Here is an 18,550-nt window from a genome sequence, read left to right on the forward strand (position 1 = left end):
AGCGACTCGCAAGGCTCTGGTTGCCGAGCGACCTTCCAGCTTGCGCCTGCGCCAGACCCTCTGGGTTGAGCGGTACAGAGCGTGCGTCAGTCCTCAGGAGACCCGCTATCGGCCCAGATTTACAGTACCCGGATCTACCACAAAAACTACCGCGAGATCATTGCGCTCCCCCGACGGGGCTACTAGAGACTTCGAGCCGGGACCCTCCCCTTCCGGCCCCTACGAAGTGCTTCTTTTCTGACTTGCGCAATGGGGCCCCAACCGAGTTGAAAATGAGAAGAAAAGTGAGCAGAACTTTTTTTAGAAAGAGGAAAACTGACCCCGACGTGATTTGAACACGCAACCTTCTGATCTGGAGTCAGACGCGCTACCGTTGCGCCACGAGGTCCACCAGCCACGAAGCTGGACACGTCCTCTCATGACCATTTGACGGTCAGTCTGCCGGGTCCCGACTATCGAGGCGCAAGAGCCGAGGGCCTTCCGGAACTTCTAAAATCCCGCGGCGTGGTGCCTGCGCTCTCACTCCGGCATCGTGGGACCCGCAGAGTCCGCCGCACCCCGCAGGGCAGTGCTTTGCGTCCTCCCGGCTCAGCGGTCCCTCCGACCCCGAACCCGGCCTCCTGCCGACCAGCAGGCGGCCCAGAGCTGGTTCCCTGGGGGACCCAGAGCTCACAGCCCAGCGGGGACGGACTGGCACAGAAACATGTGGAAGGACGGATACCAGGCGGAATGTGGTGGAGCAGTGCCAGAGCTCCGGGCGCGTAGGATCAAGAGATTAGCTCCTCCAGCGGCGGTCTCCTCCCGGGCTGCACAGTACAGTCGCCTGCGGAACCTTCCAGATAGCCAAGCACAGGCCCCAGATTTGGAGATTCTGATTTAAAGGTCCAGGGTAGAACCCCGGCATCGATAACTTTGTCAATTTTGACAATTCCGAGGAATCATTTACCTACAATGAAATGCACAGATCTTAAGTGTTTATTTTGCTGAGTTTTGACAAAGAAAGAAGACCTTTCCTTCACCCTAGAAGTTTCTTTCGTGTCCCTTCCCAATCGATCCCCGCCGCTCCCTTCCCAGAGGCAACCACTGTTCTGATTTCCATCGCCATAAATGTAGGTATCTTTTGAAGCTCCTCAGGTGAGCCAGAGCTGGGAACTTCTGAAGAGTGATACCAGAAGCTTGCAGAGACCCCCCATTTGCTTCTTGAAGGGTAAGAGGCGTTCAAGGGGCCAATATGGTGAAAGAAGTCAGGCTGTGTCTCACTCCTTCCAAGCCAAATGCCTGTACTTTCTGCATAATGGCCATCCCGAAAGTTATCAGGGACCAGGGACAAGTCAAAGCCCGCTGAGGAGCCTGGCCTTAATTGACTTGGCAACATCTTTAAGAGACTTCTCCCGTGGTTGTCAGGACACTGCTGTCTACTGACTTTCCCCAGCCTCTCACCCCGCCGCCCCCCAGTCTCTTTTTCTGTCCTTTTTGCTAGGAGTTTTGTCTTGTGTCCTCATACTACTACACCTTCCCTGGAGTCAGCCATCACCTGTGTTCTGAGGACTCCTGAATCGCACTCCAGCCTCTGGATTCAGATGTCTAAGGCCTGCTGGACAACTTCACTTGACCCTGTCATACTTCTGAAACCCCGCACCTTGGGTGAGACTGGAATCCAGTCGCACCTCAGATGGGACTTAAATCCACAACCTCTGGCTTAGGAGGGGACTAAAACCCCCAGTCTCCCAGCTGAAACCGCACACTTCCTCTCTGGACTTATGAAGCTCAGGTTCTTTTTGTCTCAGCACAGAAGGAATTCAGTAAGAAGCAAAGTGATAGGTAAGAAGTAGATTTATTGAGAGAGATACACACTCCATAAACGGAACGTGGGCCATCTCAGAAGGTAAGAGCTGCCAAAATATAGGGTGGTTGGTTTTTATGGGCTGGGTAATTTCATAGGCTAACAAGTGGGAGGATTATTCCAGCTATTTAGGGAAGGGCGGGGATTTCCAGGAATTGGGCCAGCGCCCACTGTTGGTACTTTTATGGTTGTCCTGGGAACTGTCATGGCGCCTGTGGGTGTGTTATTTAGCGTATGCTAATGTATTACAATGAGCCTATAATGAGGCTCAAGGTCTTCTGGAAGTGGAATCTTCTGCCATCGGGAACTAGTTGGTTCTAGCCATTTTATGTCATATCCTCAACGACTATGTTTGTGGCCTCTCCCCTTGCGGAGCGCAGGCTCCGGATGCACAGGCTCAGTGGCCACGGCTCACGGGCCCATTCCGCTCCGCAGTATGTGGGATCTTCCCAGACCGGGGCACGAACCCGCGTCCCCTGCATCGGCAGGCGGACTCTCAACCACTGCGCCACCAGGGAAGCCCAGACTGTGTCATTCTTTTAACGGTTGTGCCCTGCCCCCTTCCCTCCTGTTTCACCATCACCTTCGGGTTCAAATCCTAATTTATTGGCTGCGCTCCCAAGGCCAAGTGCTTCTTAAGCATGTGGGTCCAGGAACCAGGTTGCCAGTGTTCATAAGCAGGCTTTGCTAATACTAGTTGTGTAACCTGAGCTTGTTATTGAGCCTCTCTGTATTTCAATGTCCCTACCTGTAAAACAGTAAAGATTATAATAGTAAAGATAAAAATAGTAAAGATTATAGTAGATAATTATTAGAACATGGCTGGTAATCACCACTCAATTATTATGGTTGTTGTTATAATAACTCTCTGATCCTTGCATGATTCTTCAGCCACTGCCTCCTCCCCTCCCGTGTGACAACACGGCTGCCTTATTTGCAGTCGCCTAAACTCACCTTGGTCACAGCTGTCTCTGTGCCACTGTTCCTGGTATTGCTTGATGGTCTTCCTGAAATGGAGCAGGACCCTGCGGGGCCCTCCTGGGCACAAATTTTCCTTGTGCCCTGTTTCCCCATTAGCAGGAAATAGGCTTCATTCAACCTCCCTGACCTTCCCTGGGTACCAAAAGGGCAGATTCTAATAGTTGCTAATCAAGGAAAGGAGGGAATGTAGAAACAAAGGAGAAGCAGTCAAGAAACAATAGTGCAGCAGCATGGGGCAGGGTCCTGGTTCCTCCTCAAGGAAAGTATATAACAATATATCTTTGAGCTCATCTGAAGGAACAAAGACCCCCACCCAGATGGAGGATGGTAACTTCAGGCTGAGCACAATATTACTGGAACACTGCCCTGTTACCTAGAAAGTCTGAACACAGTGGAAGATAACAAAGACTACGACCCCCTCCCCTAATGATTACCTGCAATTAGCTTTCCCCATCTCCCTTTAAACACTTTCGTGGTCCAGCAGAATCTTCAGAGTTGGTTCTTGGACATGAGTCCGGCTTCCCCCCAGGTTGCTGATCTCCTGAATAAAGCAAGCTTTCCTTTCCAGCCAACACTTGTCTCTCAAGTATTGGCTTTAGCCAAACCTGAGTTCGGCAATATTCTCAGTCCTTCTTTACCTGGCTGACCCTTACATACCACTCCAGACTCAACTGAGAAGCTCTCTCTTCCCCAATTCCTCCCCCACCTGGGGAAGGAGGTCCTTCCTGTGTCTCCTCCAAGGTAACACTTGAAATGCCACCTTATAGAAATGAAACTGAGTTATTTGTAGTGAGGTGGATGGACCTGGAGTCTGTCATACAGAGTGAAGTAAGTCAGAAGGAGAAAAACAAATACCGTATGCTAACACATATATATGGAATCTAAGAAAAAAAATGTCATGAAGAGACTAGGGGTGGGATGGGAATAAAACACAGACCTACTAGAGCATGGACTTGAGGATATGGGGAGGGGGAAGGGTAAACTATGGCGAAGTGAGAGAGTGGCATGGACATATATACACTAACAAACGTAGGGTGGATAGCTAGTGGGAAGCAGCCGCATGGCACAGGGAGATCAGCTTGGTGGTTTGTGACCAACTAGAGGGGTAGGGAGGGTGGGAGGGAGGGAGACGCAAGATGGAAGAGGTACAGGAACATATGCATATGTATAACTGATTCACTTTGTTGTAAAGCAGAAACTAACACACCATTGTAAAGCAATTATATTCCAATAAAGATGTTTAAAAAACCCACAAAAACCCATGCAAAAAAAAAATGCCACCTTTTAATTTTTTGCCCAGTTGTTTCCCTTACTACACTCTAAGTTACTCAAGAGTAGGGAATATGCATTCCTAGCACCCAGGAATATGGTGTGTATTTAATAAGCATTTGTGAACTCAGTGAGGAATAACTTTAGCAGAAGTACTAGAGTGGGCAAGAGACTGGCTTGTCGAGGAAGGAGTCTGGGTAGTTGAAGAGCATGGAGTGAAGTGGAAATTGTTGCTAGGAGGGGAGGTTGAGTCAGTGAATATGGTACCAGGGAATGGGAACGTGGACTTAATCTCTAGGCTCAGAGAGTTCCTGCAGCAAGTGAAAGGTATGGTTAGTCCAGTGTTGCTATCCAGAGTACTCTCTGATGTTGAAATCTCCATTCATCCTATCAGTTTCCAATTTTTTTTTCTAACTGTATTATTTTTTTTAATCGTTAAAAAATGTATTTATTTATTTTTGGCTGTGTTGGGTCTTCGTTGCTGCACACAGGCTTCCTCTAGTCGCGGCGGGCCGGGGCTACTCTTCATTGCGCTGCACGGGCTTCTCCTTGCAGTGGCTTCTCTTTGTTGTGGAGCACAGGCCCTGGGCATGCAGGATTCAGTAGTTGTGGCTCGTGGGCTCAGTAGTTGTGGCACACGGGCTTAGTTGCTCCGTGGCATGTAGGCTCTTCCTGGACCAGGGCTTGAACCCGTGTCCCCTGCATTGGCAGACAGATTCTTAACCACTGTGCCACCAGGGAAGCCTTCAGTTTCCAAATTTTAGAAACCAATAAATTATTCTGTCCAGAGATGCGTTGCTACATATGGTAGCCACTAGGCTGGTTATTCAATATGGGGCTATTCAAATCAAGTTAAATTTTAAAAATTCAGTCCCTTTGTCCGAATAGCCACATTTCAAGTGTTCAGTAGCCACAGGGAGCTAGCTGGCCACCATACTGGACAGAGACAATATGAAGTATTTCCATCATCATGGAAAGTTATGTTGGACAGTACTGATCCAAAACGGAGACAATCTGAGACTCAGAAAAAACAACAACTGCAATGCACTGAAACACACAACAGATGTTAAACTCTCACAACGAAAAACAACTACTGAGTCACTTTGGGAGGATACTGGGGAACCATTATTCTGAAAACTGGTAAATAATGGAGTGAAAAGCACACATTTATCCAACCTTTTCTGTATGACCTGTATCTCATGGTAAACAATGAGTCGATAAGGGCACATTCTTATTTACAGGAGAATCCCAGGTGACATATGCAGAAGGAATGATAGAATTAGGACATCCCCAGTTTGCAACCCCCCCTTGAAATAATGGAGCTAGGCAGTGACGATTAATTAAACCAGTAGGTGAAAAACTGATGGGGAACTTTACGGTGGTTGCCTCAGTCTGACTACACCTGAACCCACTGCTCAGATTAAAAACCAGAAAAAGAGAGACAAGCAAGCATGATGTACTGCCTGTTAAAAGTCTAAGGCACAGTCATATACATTTTCAAGACAAGGGATCATACATCAAAATGACATACTGATGTATTACATAAAGTTCACCAAGTTACATAATCCAGGTAAGCACTTACAAAGTGACCGGCAAGTCACCATGACGCCCTACAGAGTTGGGAAAGAATGCTCTTCTTTTAAGAAGTTTAAAAAAGTTACACTACTAGCATCAGAAGAAAGGGGGGAAAATTGATCTTTACAGTTGAGCAGCCACTTGTGTCTTTGAGGAGCTCTGGCTAATGTGTAATGCAGATACACACTGCACATTAGGGAGAGAGGGAGGAGGGCCAAACAAACACACAGAGAGAATTTTATGTTTAGTTTCTCTTGTCCTGCCTTAAAATATAAATTTTATTTCATCACCAGAATGAGGGAATTCAAGGCTAAGAAAGCTGTATAACAAATGTCTTCATTAACTACCTCTAGCACAAGCCCCTTTGTTAAATCTTCACAAATAATATTTCTTTGTCAGAAAATGATATATAGGGCTTCCCCGGTGGCGCAGTGGTTGAGAATCCGCCTGCCGATGCAGGGGACACGGGTTCGTGCCCCGGTCCGGGAAGATCCCACGTGCCGCGGAGCGGCTGGGCCCGTGAGCCGTGGCCGCTGCGCCTGCGCGTCCGGAGCCTGTGCTCCGCAACGGGAGAGGCCACAGCAGTGAGAGGCCCGCGTACCGCAAGAAAAAAAAAAAAAAAAAAAAAAAGATAAACAGCCTGCTTTGGTCACTTCGGTGGTCCCATTTCTATGAGACTTCCCTGTGTATGAATTAAATTGGTTTTTTTCCTCCTGTTAATGTCTTGTGTCAACGTAATTATTAGATCAGCTAAAAGAACTCAAGAGAGATGGGGGGAAATTTCTTCCTCCTGGACAGAATTATTTCGTGATGTCTGGGATTTGCTTCAAAATAACCCAGTGGGACTGGGAGGGAGAGTATAGCTGAAAAAAGGTTGGTCTTGTGTTGGTAATTGCTGAAGCAGAATGGTAGGCTTCAAGTGGGGTTTTCTTTATTTTTCTTTATCTTTACATATATTTGAATATTTCTGTGATTTAAAAAATGTTTTTCTAAATTCTTTTATGACCAGTTCAAATGTTGGGACACGTGAGTTCCAGCCCTGGGACGATGGCCCCCTGGGGAAGGACACCTGGTCACCAGCAATACCTCCTATGGCCACAGGGTGGCTCCAAAACTCGCTTTTGTGAGACTGTAGAGCAGGCTTCCCTGAACCAAGGTCATGGAAAGTGACAGGACAGACCTAAATGCTTGCTGTTTACTAATTCACAGTGTGAACTGTGACTGCCCAGTTCTTACTATCTATAGGCCCCCTAGGCAGGAAGGCTATTATGAGCAGAATACCCCAAACTTCCAGCTGCTGGAGCCCCAAATCTAACAGTAATCCTTGACCACTCCTTTTTTCTCATCCACCCACAGCCCCATGTTCAGACTATCTTCTAAGGATCTCTAGATTCCTTCCACTTCACTCCACCTCCTTGACTCCACTCTGGTCCAATCTCATCCTATCCTTCCTGGATAACACCATGGCTTCTTCACAGACCTTCTACTTAAAAATCTTAAAATCCATTCTCCATGTTGCAACCAAAGTCATCTATGTATGTTATACAAATCTGAGTCTGTCCCTCCACATGGCTGCAAGGCCATGTCCCTTGCCTACCCATCCCACCTCACCCTGATCTCTTCTTCCCCTTCCATTATGGGCTGCAGACACACTAGCTCCCTTCTGTTCAGCAAACACACTGGGCTTGTTCCCACCTAAGGAACTTTGCACTCGCTGTGCCTCACGTGGAATGCTCTTTCCCCAGATCTTCATACAGCTGAGTCCTTCTGTTCATTCTATTTGATCCAGGGCCCTTGGAGAATCTGGCAAAAGCGGGTCATGGCCTTTCCTCACTTTCACTCTAGGACAGTGCTTCCTTCACCTGTGAATGGTCAGACTCGATAAACTGTCTGGGGGAGCGTGGCTCTGAAGTCCTGGGCTTTCTGTTCCCAGAGAAAAGTTTGAACGAGGACATTCTCTTCCATAAAGGCAGTAGAATTATCAAAAAATCAGGAAATTAACACGGATACAGTACTATTATCTAGGCTAGAGATCTTATTCAAATTTTGCCAGTTGTTCCACTAATGTCCTTTATAATAAAAAAAAAATTTTTCCTGATCCAGGATCCATTAGGATCACACATTAAATTTCTCATGTCAAATTTGTCACGTCTTTTTATTTTATTTTATTGAAGTATAGTTGTTTCACAATGTTGTGTTAATTTCTGCTGTAAAGCAAAGTGATTCAGATATATATATGGATATATATATGGATATATATATATATTCTTTTCCATTATGGTTTATCACAGGATATTGGATATAGTTCCCTATGCTTTACGACAGGACCTTGTCGTTTGCCCATTTTTGTCACATCTCTTTGTCTTTCATGACCTTGAGAAAACATCTTTTGACTATCTCTTTGACTTGTTCATTTTTTCACCCACTGGTTTAGAAAAAAGGAAATCCATTTATTACATTGGGGACCTGGAAGAGAGAAAAGCATTTCCTCTCATTTTTGACCACATTTCCTAAAACATAGTTTAAGAACAAATGACCCATTTTCAAAGAAACTTTCCTTGATCACATTATTTTAATATTTCCCTTAAAAATTTTTATTTACAGCACTTATTATCATGCAGATATATTATTTGTTTGCCTGTTTGTCATCGATCTCTCTGACCCCAGGAAGGTAGACACTTCTGACTTGTTTCTCAAGAACATGAGCCCAGCACAGTGCCTGGAACTTATAGCTAGTCAATGTATATCTATTGAATGAATGAATGAATGAATGAAGAAATTTTAAAATGCCTCTAGGGTTTGTAGTTTAGACCCTCCTAGAAACACTGAGATGAAGAGTAGTGATAAAAGAAATGTTCACATATTGAGGTATGGGGAAGTCATTCTGGCTTAAACATGAGTTAACTTGAATTTTATGCTAACTAAAACAGCCTGTTTGTGGCCTATCAAACATACATTGTACATCTGCTTTAATTATTGAAGAAAAGGGCACACTGACCAAAAGTAAAGAATGTCCATGTTAAAAATAAAGATTAAATGCCCCTCTTGGGATGCCAGTGCTGGTCCTCTTTTCATGATAAGACTCCCTTCCCAGGTGCTAACACCATACTGACTCGCTGTGTACTCAAGGTCTGTTCTTTTTCTTTTTTTTAAACCATGAAGAAATGTAACCCTTACTTGTTTAATGTTCTTTGTTCTGACCAGATATAAAACTGTACTAGAAACCATGCCTCCCTGGGGCAGTTTCTCGGAGTCATCTGGGAAGTGGGCTTCCGGGCTAGTCCTTAGTTTGGTTCAAATAAAACTCTATTCTATTCTTACTATAGATGTTTATCCATTATTATTCTTGACAGTAGGAAGAGAGATGATCTGGTAAGTGGGTAGGGAGGCCCCTGCGAGGTTGTGACTAGATTGTGAGCAATGAATGCGGGCGAGAACTTTCTGTTCTGCAGGGATCCCCTTTGAGGCCCAAAGGTCAGTGAGGTCGCGATAGTGAGAGATGCTTGGACTGTAGTTGGGTTAAGTCGTGCCCACAGCTCAAAGAGATAAGGAAATCGTTGCAGAGTCTGCATCTCCGCCCTCGATCCTTGCCTCCCAGGGTTTCATTCTCTTCCTCCACTCCCCGCTCCACCCCCTTTTCTCGTCCACTCCCTTCCCTAAACACGCCTCTCATCCACACCGTAGTTCAGGAGAGCAGGCCATTTTCTGCACTCTGCAAATCCCTCACCAATCTGAGCAAGTTGTCTGGGGAGTTGGCTGGGGGGAACCAGAATCAAGGAAGGTTCAGGTATGAGGTCCGCCGACAACCAGGGGCTCCGGGAGAATAAACGACAGCCGGACAATGTAGGGGGCATCCATCTCTCCAAGTTCGGCCCAGGGCAGGTGGAAGCTAAACGGATGCGGAGGATGGAAGAAAAGAGAGTGTCCAGGTCTCAGGCATGGCGATGCCCTAAGGCCGGGGTGGCGGTGACAGTGGTATCCGGAAGGTCGTCCTGGGCAGCGCAGCGGGGGCTGGGAGCCGGGAGTCTCCCGGCGTGGGCACCCGGGGTGGAAGGAGTGTCCCGGGCTAGGCAGGGCAGGTTTCCGTTCGCCGAGGCTGCGCGGGCAGAGTCGGCAGTGCGGGACCGCACCACCGCCGCACACTCTCAGGTGCCGATAGCTCGGCTGCACGCGGGGAGGTGGCTGGCTGTCCGCACCCGGCCGGGATGAGGTACAGAGGACCCGTACCCGCTATCCTCTGGGGGTTCTCGGCGGCGCGATAATTTACCGCTCTCGCGATATTTTCAGAGATTCCCGTCGTAGCCCCCGCTTATGCGGTTACCAAGGCAACTGGGCGGCACCAGCGCGAGCGGGAAGGCGCAGTACGTCGAATTTTTGTAGGCTATCCTGGGAGACTTGAGGAGTGGCCCTCCCTGAGTTTCCAGTCCCAGAGACCACGGCCTCTGCTCCAGGAGGTAACCCTTACCCTGGGAGCCATGGGTCGGATCTCGGGACTCGTGCCCTCTCGCTTTCTGACGCTCCTGGCGCATTTGGTGGTCGTCATCACCTTATTTTGGTCGCGGGTAAGACCCTTGGTCCCCCTCCTCTCGCCCCCCTTCCCATCTTGGGGTGGTCCCAGCCCCACCGCACCTTTTCCCCCGGGGCCTTACCCGGTGGGGTCCTCCCATTCCTCCGCCATCCGCCGCTCGACCCTCTTTCAACTTCTCTTTCTTTCTGCCCTGCTCCCCAGGACAGCAACATCCAGGCCTGTCTGCCTCTCAAGTTCACCCCCGAGGAGTATGAAAAGCAGGACATGCAGTGAGCACTTGGGGCAGGGTGGTCAGAATTAAGCAGTAGTGGGAGTGAAGGGGTGTTAGAAAAAGGCCAGAAGGCCTAAGCCAACTCCCTTCCTTTCTGCAGGCTGGTGGCAGCGCTCTCTGTCACCCTGGCCCTCTTTGCAGTGGAGCTGGCCGGTTTCTTCTCAGGAGTTTCCATGTTCAACAGCACCCAGAGCCTCATCTGTATCCTTTCTACTTGTGCACATTTCCTGTACGGCCCATTTCCATCTTAACGCCCTTCAGCCACCTAACTAGGCCTTTCTGGCACAGTGGTGTTTGCCCTAGCAGGCAAACAGAATCCCTCCAGTTGAGAGATCTTCTTAGGTAAAGTAGAAGATTTCATACAATCTTTGATCATTTGTTAAGCTCCTGCTATGTGTCAGGCACTGGAGATCTCAAAATGGGAGTAAAACACAGTTTTCTATCTTGAGGAAGAGGCAGACATACAGACAGACATCTGTAATTCAGTGTGATAAGCACTGTGTCATAGGATGTGTAAAGATATGAAGCACTAAGGAAACGCAGAAGAGACTGAGGAAGATGGATCAGGGAAGGCTCTTGACACTGGGATAATGGATGGGGAGGACCAGGGTGCTGGAGAGTGATTCTAGCAGGGTGTATAATGTCACTGTGAGCATTCTCATGTGCTTGGAGTAGATGGGGAGCCTAGTACTTCACCTGATAGATATGGGGTGGCGGTAGCTTGGGGCCCCAGCTGTGCAGGATCAGTTCTGGCCTCCACTCACATGGCAGTCCTAAAACTCAGAAGTCAGGGCTGCTGGCTCTGGCCTTTGCAGTGTGGTAAAGGGAGCAAGAGGTGCTCTGCTCCCCAGGAGGTGAACCAGAGTGCAGATACCAGTCCCACCACTGGCCTTTTCTGGCCCATCACTACCTATTGATCCAAAGGCTTTCCTTGACTCTGGTGCATTCCCAAGCCATTGGGGCTCACTGTAGTGCATCTGTGACCCTATCCTTCTTCATATTTGAGCGTTGGGAGTGCACCACATACTGGTACATTTTTGTCTTCTGCAGGTATGGTAGCACCCAATGTTTGAGGATGGGGAAGGACGGTTTACTTGAAATCTGAAGGTTTCCCTTACCCAGCCCTTTACTCCATGTATAAGATATCAGATCCACTCAACATCCCGTGGTCTTTTTGAGGTCCCCCACTCCTACACTTTGGGGGTGGGATTGCTGGCTTGGGGATTTGGAAATTTTCATTGGAAGGGACCCTGAACCCATCACCTACCTTCCGTAGTGCCATCCCAGCCGTCACGGAAATAGCATTATTCGTCAGCGTCTTTGGGCTGAAAAAGAAACCTTTCTGATACCTTCGTGACTGGAAGTAGGGATGAAGGCTGGAGAAGCGAGGGACCACTCACCGTTCCTGGAAGAAGGAAACCATAGACTTCAGCCCTCCCCCTAAAACTGCATTTGGTGGAGGATGTCAGTGTTAGAGTAATTGTCTCTCGAATCTGGAGTTATGAGATTTGTTTACAGTTCTTCGTAAAAATATATATTTTAGGGTAAGATCAAGACTTACAGGAATTCCTTGGCGGTACAGTGGTTAGGACTCCGCGCTTCCACTGCAGGGGGTGCGGGTTCGATCCCTGGTCGGGGAACTAAGATCCCGCGTGCCGCGCAGCGTGGCCAAAAAAAAAAAGAAAGAAAGAAAGAAAGAAAGATCAAGACATAAAAATTTCAGGAGAAAATTGGGGTGGCCGATCTACTATAGAAACGGAACAGCCTTGCACTGTAAGATACTAGATGTCGCTTTTATTTTGGTTATTACGGTAGATTTCTGGCGGAAGGGAGTGGGCGGGGATATGTAAATAAAGTGAGAGGGCCGTGTAGGACAGCAAGCTCGTAAATGAGTGGAGCGTTCTGGGAGGAATTAGCCTATGCCTTTTTGACGCCAAATGCAAAAATATATTTTATAACATCTGCAAATAAATGTAGCAACAGAAATGGAAGAACCTAGATAGCTTTAGGTTGCTCGGCCTAACGTGTTGGGTTCTCACCCTCGCTCATAGTGGAATCTTTTTCCCAGAGTACGGAATCCCCAAGAACGTTTTGTATCGTCAGGTAGGATAATCCTTACCTGTTTCTCCTTTTGGAGAACAGAATAGAATATGATGATTGGAGCTCGCATGATTTCGTGATTAACGGCTGTGCGTAATCAGGCTTCGCAACATCCTGATTGCTCCTTTCTGATTCTTTCTGACGATCTTTATTTTTAGTGTTTCGTTTTCTGTGTGTATTGGGCAGTCGTTAGTAGCGGTGTAGACGCGAGTGTTTGCTACGAAGTAAAAATTTTAAAGATATGTTATGTACTTCGTTCTCCCGAGGAGAGTTTTTACCCCGTTTGTGCATGGGGTGAATGCTTGTAGGGTCACGTTTTTAAGGAGGTTTGCTGGACGTTGGGAAGGATGTTTCAGTTGATAGATAGTCCAAGCTGTTTTAAACAAGCGAGAAGTCCTGCAACTGCAAGGAGGTGCTTTCTGGTGGTGCCCTGCAGCTGATTCCTATACGTAAATAATCTTTTCCTAGCTCTCTCTGTTTTTCTGGCAGCGCTTGTTTTTGGATACCCATTGTGTGCTCTAGTAGGTACTGAGAGTGTAAATGTTTGATTCCCGGCCATCACAGATATTGCGGCTCACGGGAAGAGTCAGAAGTTTGTGGTACTCCCACCAGAGTAGTTTAATTCTAGATTGTGATGAAAGCTGCAGAGGCGTTTTCCAGGTGCTGCGAAGGAGTGATGAATTTGCCCAAGGTGGCAGGAGTGCTACTTCTCAGGAGCTGTTTGAGTGAGGTCCCAGAGTGTGGCTGGAGCAGAGAGGAAAGGGGGCAGGTTGTCCGCGAGGGAAAAAAAGGTGGACCTTTGCAAGGTCACGGGTTCGAGCTCTGGCTCAGGAGGATCCAACATGCCGAGGAGCAACTAGGCCTGTGCGCCACAACTACTGAGCCTGAGCTCTGGAGCCTGCAAATCACAACTATTGAAGCCTACATGCATAGAGCCTATGCTCCGCAACAAGTGAAGCCATGAAGCCACGACAATGAGAAGCTGGCGCACCGCAACGAAGACCCAACGCAATCAAAAATTAATTAATTAATTAAAAGAAAATCTTGGGCTTCCCTGGTGGCGCAGTGGTTGAGAGTCCACCTGCCGATGCAGGGGACACGGGTTCTTGCCCCCGTCCGGGAGGTTCCCACATGCCGCGGAGCGGCTGGGCCCGTGAGCCATGGCTGCTGAGCCTGCGCTTCCGGAGCCTGTGCTCCGCAGTGGGGGAGGCCACAGCAGTGAGAGGCCCGCGTACCGCAAAAAAAAAAAAAAGAAAAAGAAAAAAAAAAATCTTGAAGTGTCATGTCTGTAGGCTGTTACATTGTGAATAGCACAGAAAGTTGAGGATACATTCCAGGGTTTGAAAACTGTTGTCAGTTTCAGCAAAGAAATCACTCAAGTCATTGAGGAATCTGTTCAGCATATCGTGTGTTTCATTTTTGTCTTACTCAAAAATGTAAATGAAAACATCAACCAACGTTCACGTTGGAACTGCACTTGTGCTTGGGATATATAACTCCATTTATGAAATAATCATGGATACAGAGTAGAATTTACAATAAAGAATATTGTACATTTTATTATTTGCGGATTCTGTTACGTATCCTTTATATCAGTAAAATTTATAATAAACATGTATATACACAAATGCATACTTTTTTTGGAAAGTGGGTTGTTAAACATTTACTAGCACTTTCTTGCTCCTGCAATCCCAGGAAACCTCTCATCACCAATGATTTCCTTGTTCCTAAATCCAGAGGTTCCCTCTCAGACTAGAGTTTGACCTCTTTCCAATATGTTGACCACTCCCCTCACTTGAAATTTGTTCTCCCTTCGTTTCTGAAATTAGTTCCCCTGGCTTACCTCCCACCCTTCTTAGGCTCAGCTAATGAATGCTGACTGAGAACCCACAGCTGGCCAGTCACTGGGGACATATTACCGGGTTGTCACCTCTGCTTGCCTCTTAAGTGTCGGTGGTCACTACTCCTTGGGTGACTTCATCCATCTCTTGTCTTCAGACACCACCCAGTTGCTGCTGGTTTCCATGCCTTGGCTCTCTTCTGTGTTCCCCAGTCTGGGGCAGAGACTGGAAGCGAGCTGTGGAGCCAATCCTGGGGTTAACGTGCACCCTCTCTCCTTGGTTGTGTGAGCACCAACAGGTCACTAAACCTCTCTGTGCCTCAATTCCTTCATCCACATTCCAGAAGTACTAACTACAAGCACCTCAACTATCTGTCTCTAAGCCAACACCAGAGGCTTTGCCAATTAGCATCAAAAATAGGTTTTCATTTTATTGTGAAATTAGTGGCTTGTTAATCAGCATCAGCTAGTCATGAAAAAATAAATACTGCTCGGTTCTACTTACATGAGGTACCAAGAGTAGGCTCAAAGTCATAGAGACGGAATGTAGAGCGGTGGTTGCCAAGAGCGGGGGGAGAGGAAAATGGGGAGTTGTTTAATGGGTAGAGAGTTTCAGTTCTGCAAGATGAAAAGAGTTCTGGAGATTGGTTGTACAACAATATGAATGTACTTAGCGCTACTGAATTGTACACATAAAAACGGTTAAGGGCTTCCCTGGTGGCTCAGTGGTTGAGAGTCCGCCTGCCGATGCAGGGGACACGGGTTCGTGCCCCGGTCCCGGAGGATCCCACATGCCGCGGAGCGGCTGCGCCCGTGAGCCATGGCCGCTGCGCCTGCGCGTCCGGAGCCTGTGCCCCGCAACGGGAGAGGCCACAATAGTGAGAGGCCCGCATACGGCAAAAAAAATAAAATAAAATAAAAAATAAAATAAAAGAATGTGAGCCTGCAGCTGCTTCTGTTCCCTGTCTGGAAGTGAAGCTAAGGCAGAGGCCAGCAGGGCTGGAAACAGAGAACCAGATCCCTGATGACATCACGGGAGCACCTGGACCCTGCTGTTTCCAGCTACACCCCAATCATGGGAGCCCTCAGAGCCTCCTTTCTGGTTTAGGTCTGTCTGAGCTGTGTTGGCAAGTGTCTCGATCATTACGTCCATCAAAGATCATGGTGGGTGCTTTTTATTCCCTCCAGCTTTATTGAGGTATAATTGACAAACATGACGTGTTGTGTGTTTTTTCTTTTTTTTTGGCCGCACGGCCTGGCTTGCGGGATCTTAGTTCCAGGGATTGAACCTGCGCCCCCAGCAGTGAATGAGCAGAGTCCTAACCACTGGACCACCAGGGAATTTCCCCATGCTCTGTTTAATGATCTCTTTTCTTTTTTTTTTTTTTTTTTTTTTTTGCGGTACGCAGGCCTCTCACCGCTGTGGCCTCTCCCATCGCGGAGCCCAAGGCTCCAGACACGCAGGCTCAGCGGCCATGGCCCACGGGCCCAGCCGCTCCGCGGCACGTGGGATCCTCCCGGACCGGGGCGCGAACCCATGTCCCCCGCATCGGCAGGCAGACTCCCAACCACCGCGCCACCAGGGAAGCCCAATGATCTCTTTTCTTGTATATTATTGTAGCTCCTGGTGCCAGCACGGTGCCCGGCATTGGAGAGTGAAAGAGCTCTCACTTAACAAATGAGGAACATGAGGCCCAAGCAGAAAGCTATTAGCTTGAGGTCATCATGCAGACAGGGAGCTCTGGGACCAGAACCTGCGTCTCCTGGCTGTCAGGCCAGATCAGTTGACTCAATTCAGCAAGCGTTTGATAGAGGAGCTTGTTAACCACCGTGAATTTCTAATGAATGGAAGGTTGCAGAGTGAGCGTATGGGATCAGGAGGCCTCCCAGGCCTGCAGGGCTGGGCTCTCCTTTAAAACATTCCTCACTGAGAGGGCGGTTCACCGTCATTCATTATTCATTTGCCTGCCCGTCTTCTGCACTGCGCTTGGTACCTGAGAAGGGAGAACTACACAAATTAAAAAGATACCAGTTTATGTACTATATTATGTTGCATACTAAAAAAAAGTTAAGAGATATTCTATATATGAAAGAAAACATTGACTAACCAATTTAATAAAAGATCCCATCAAGGCATTTCTCTGAGCCTAGGTTTCCCCAGATGTAAAATCAAGCCGATACCGACTTCATAGGATTGTCCTGAGGGCTCACTGATGGTGGGAGGTATTGACAACGATGTTCCTAAAAGCACTGTTGTAACAGCGGAAACATTGGAAACAACCTAAAAGCTGGTCCTTGGACTTCCCTGGTGGTCCAGTGGTTAAGACTCCACGCCCCCAAGGCAGGGGGCACGGGTTCCATCCCTGGTCAGGGAACTAAGACCCTGCAAGGAGCGGTCAGAAAAAAACAGAAAAAAAAATCCAAAGTTGGTCCTTGAGGGACTAGTTAAATAAACTGTGGTGAGACTTCTGGCTAAACATGGAAGACATGTAAACATGAGCATTTGTCTTCTCTCCCTTCCATAAATGAACTGGATAACAGGAGAGGCGTCAGAGAGGCATGTATGTACAAGGACAAAGACCCAGAGAGAAGACAGCAGTGGATAAAAAGATTCCAACAGGCTTTAGGGGCTGGACAGTGGCCTAAGGGTGGTGACAGAATGAACAAGAAATGATGCTCGGGGGCTTCCCTGGTGGCCCGGTGGTTGAGGATCTGCCTGCCAATTCAGGGGACACAGGTTCGAGCCCTGGTCCGGGAAGATCCCACATGCCGCGGAGCAACTGGGCCTGTGAGCCACAGCTACTGAGCCTGCGCGTCTGGAGCCTGTGCTGCACAACAAGAAAGGTTACGACAGTGAGAGGCCCGCGCACCGCGATGAAGAGTGGCCCCTGCTCAACTAGAGAAAGCCCTCGCACAGAAACGAAGACCCAACACAGCCATAAATAAATAAAAAAAAAAATTTAAATCATATGGGCTCCTAAGGAGACCTCTGCTTAAAAAAAAAAAAAAAAAGAAAGAAAGAAAGAAAAACGATGCTCGAAGATCCTGGAGGTCCCTAGACTCCGGGTCAGGGCCTGGCTGAACACAGAGGGTGGCCGAGAGCCTGTGTTCAGGGTGTCGAGACCCCTGGGTCTCCCTCACCTCTCACATCTGAGTCACACACACCGACCCTCCGCACGCTCATTTTTGGGGAGGCTTTGAACTTGGGGACCCCAGGCACAGCACAGGTGAGGCTTGAAGCTAGAAACAGGAACTCCCACCCTGCTCCAGATCCGCCCTCCCAACCCACACCCATGAAGGACAGGGATGGAGAATGGAGGATATTCTTCTCTCAAAAAACTGAACGGGGGCTTCCCTGGTGGCGCAGTGGTTGAGAGTCCGCCTGCCGATTCAGGGGACGCGGGTTCGTGCCCCGGTCCGGGAAGATCCCACATGCCGCCGAGCGGCTGGGCCCGTGAGCCATGGCCGCTGAGCCTGCGCGTCCGGAGCCTGTGCTCCGCAACGGGAGAGGCCACAACAGTGAGAGGCCCGCGTACCACACACACAAAAAACGGAACGGCCCCAGAGAAAGCCTGCCACCTGTCAACATTTGGGAGCCTGCGTGAAAAGGCTTCCACTGTCCTACAGCAAAGCCGACAGTCAGTGAGTGCCCTCCCCCTATGCACGCGCGCGCGCGTGCACACACACACACACACACACACACACACACACAGCTTCCACTCCGCTTCCTGCTGGCTCCCTATTAAATATTAACAGAGAGCCAACGACCAGCAGACATTTAAGGAAAGCCTCCAAAATGAAAAGAGAGAGACTCCTCCCATATATTCCTCCCAGATATTAAAAAGCCTATCAAAGAAATCTGGAAGAAATAGAGAAACTAGGAAGCACAAGAAAAAAAGAAAAAAGCTCTATAATTGGAAAGTTAAAAAAAATGGAAGGGGAAACTCAATGCATATAGTCTGTTAGCATTTGTATTTTTAAAGAGAAAAGAAGTATCTATGTCTGTGTCTCTGCACCAACCGTTCTGGAGGATTTACAAGACTGAAACAGCAGCTGTGTGGAATAGGGGTCTTGGGTGGCTCAGGACAAAGGCTCGCTGTACATTCTTTCGTACCTTTTGAATTTTGATGGTTACCTGTTTCT

At 48.1% G+C, this 18,550-nt stretch overlaps 1 protein-coding gene and 2 non-coding genes across 5 annotated transcripts; 2 read left to right on the forward strand and 1 right to left on the reverse strand.

Annotated features, from left to right (window-relative positions):
* Positions 1–59: 59 nt before the first annotated feature.
* On the forward strand, positions 60–12,705 carry TMEM107 (transmembrane protein 107). 3 transcript variants are annotated; one of them, XM_067021477.1, is made up of 6 exons: positions 60–1,885; positions 9,956–10,230; positions 10,398–10,465; positions 10,568–10,668; positions 11,421–11,496; positions 11,744–12,705. In XM_067021477.1, exons 2-6 carry the CDS (start codon positions 10,144–10,146, stop codon positions 11,811–11,813), a joined length of 402 nt encoding a protein of 133 aa, XP_066877578.1. In that variant the 5' UTR covers positions 60–1,885; positions 9,956–10,143; the 3' UTR covers positions 11,814–12,705. The 3 variants fall into 3 exon arrangements, with proteins under 3 accessions (XP_066877578.1, XP_066877577.1, XP_066877576.1); XM_067021476.1 differs by having other exon boundaries at positions 63–1,885; positions 11,421–11,517; XM_067021475.1 differs by having other exon boundaries at positions 63–1,821; positions 11,421–11,517.
* TRNAW-CCA (transfer RNA tryptophan (anticodon CCA)) lies at positions 317–388 on the reverse strand. The gene has a single exon. It is a non-coding gene; the product is annotated as a tRNA-Trp (tRNA).
* LOC131747210 (U8 small nucleolar RNA) lies at positions 12,564–12,700 on the forward strand. The gene has a single exon (XR_009332834.1). It is a non-coding gene; the product is annotated as a U8 small nucleolar RNA (small nucleolar RNA).
* Positions 12,706–18,550: the final 5,845 nt, after the last annotated feature.

The sequence above is a fragment of the Kogia breviceps genome, chromosome 19 (assembly GCF_026419965.1).
Source record: "Kogia breviceps isolate mKogBre1 chromosome 19, mKogBre1 haplotype 1, whole genome shotgun sequence".
Lineage (NCBI taxonomy): Eukaryota > Metazoa > Chordata > Mammalia > Artiodactyla > Physeteridae > Kogia > Kogia breviceps.

Bases quoted from the DNA above. Each gene is read 5' to 3' on its own strand.
- TMEM107 (XM_067021475.1), top strand. From the start codon at position 1,761: ATGAAGCTCAGGTTCTTTTTGTCTCAGCACAGAAGGAATTCAGTAAGA. The intron at 1,822-9,955 runs GTAAGAAGTAGA...CGATATTTTCAG, and splicing joins AGTAAGAAGCAAAGTGATAG to AGATTCCCGTCGTAGCCCCC. The intron at 10,231-10,397 runs GTAAGACCCTTG...CCTGCTCCCCAG, and splicing joins TCACCTTATTTTGGTCGCGG to GACAGCAACATCCAGGCCTG.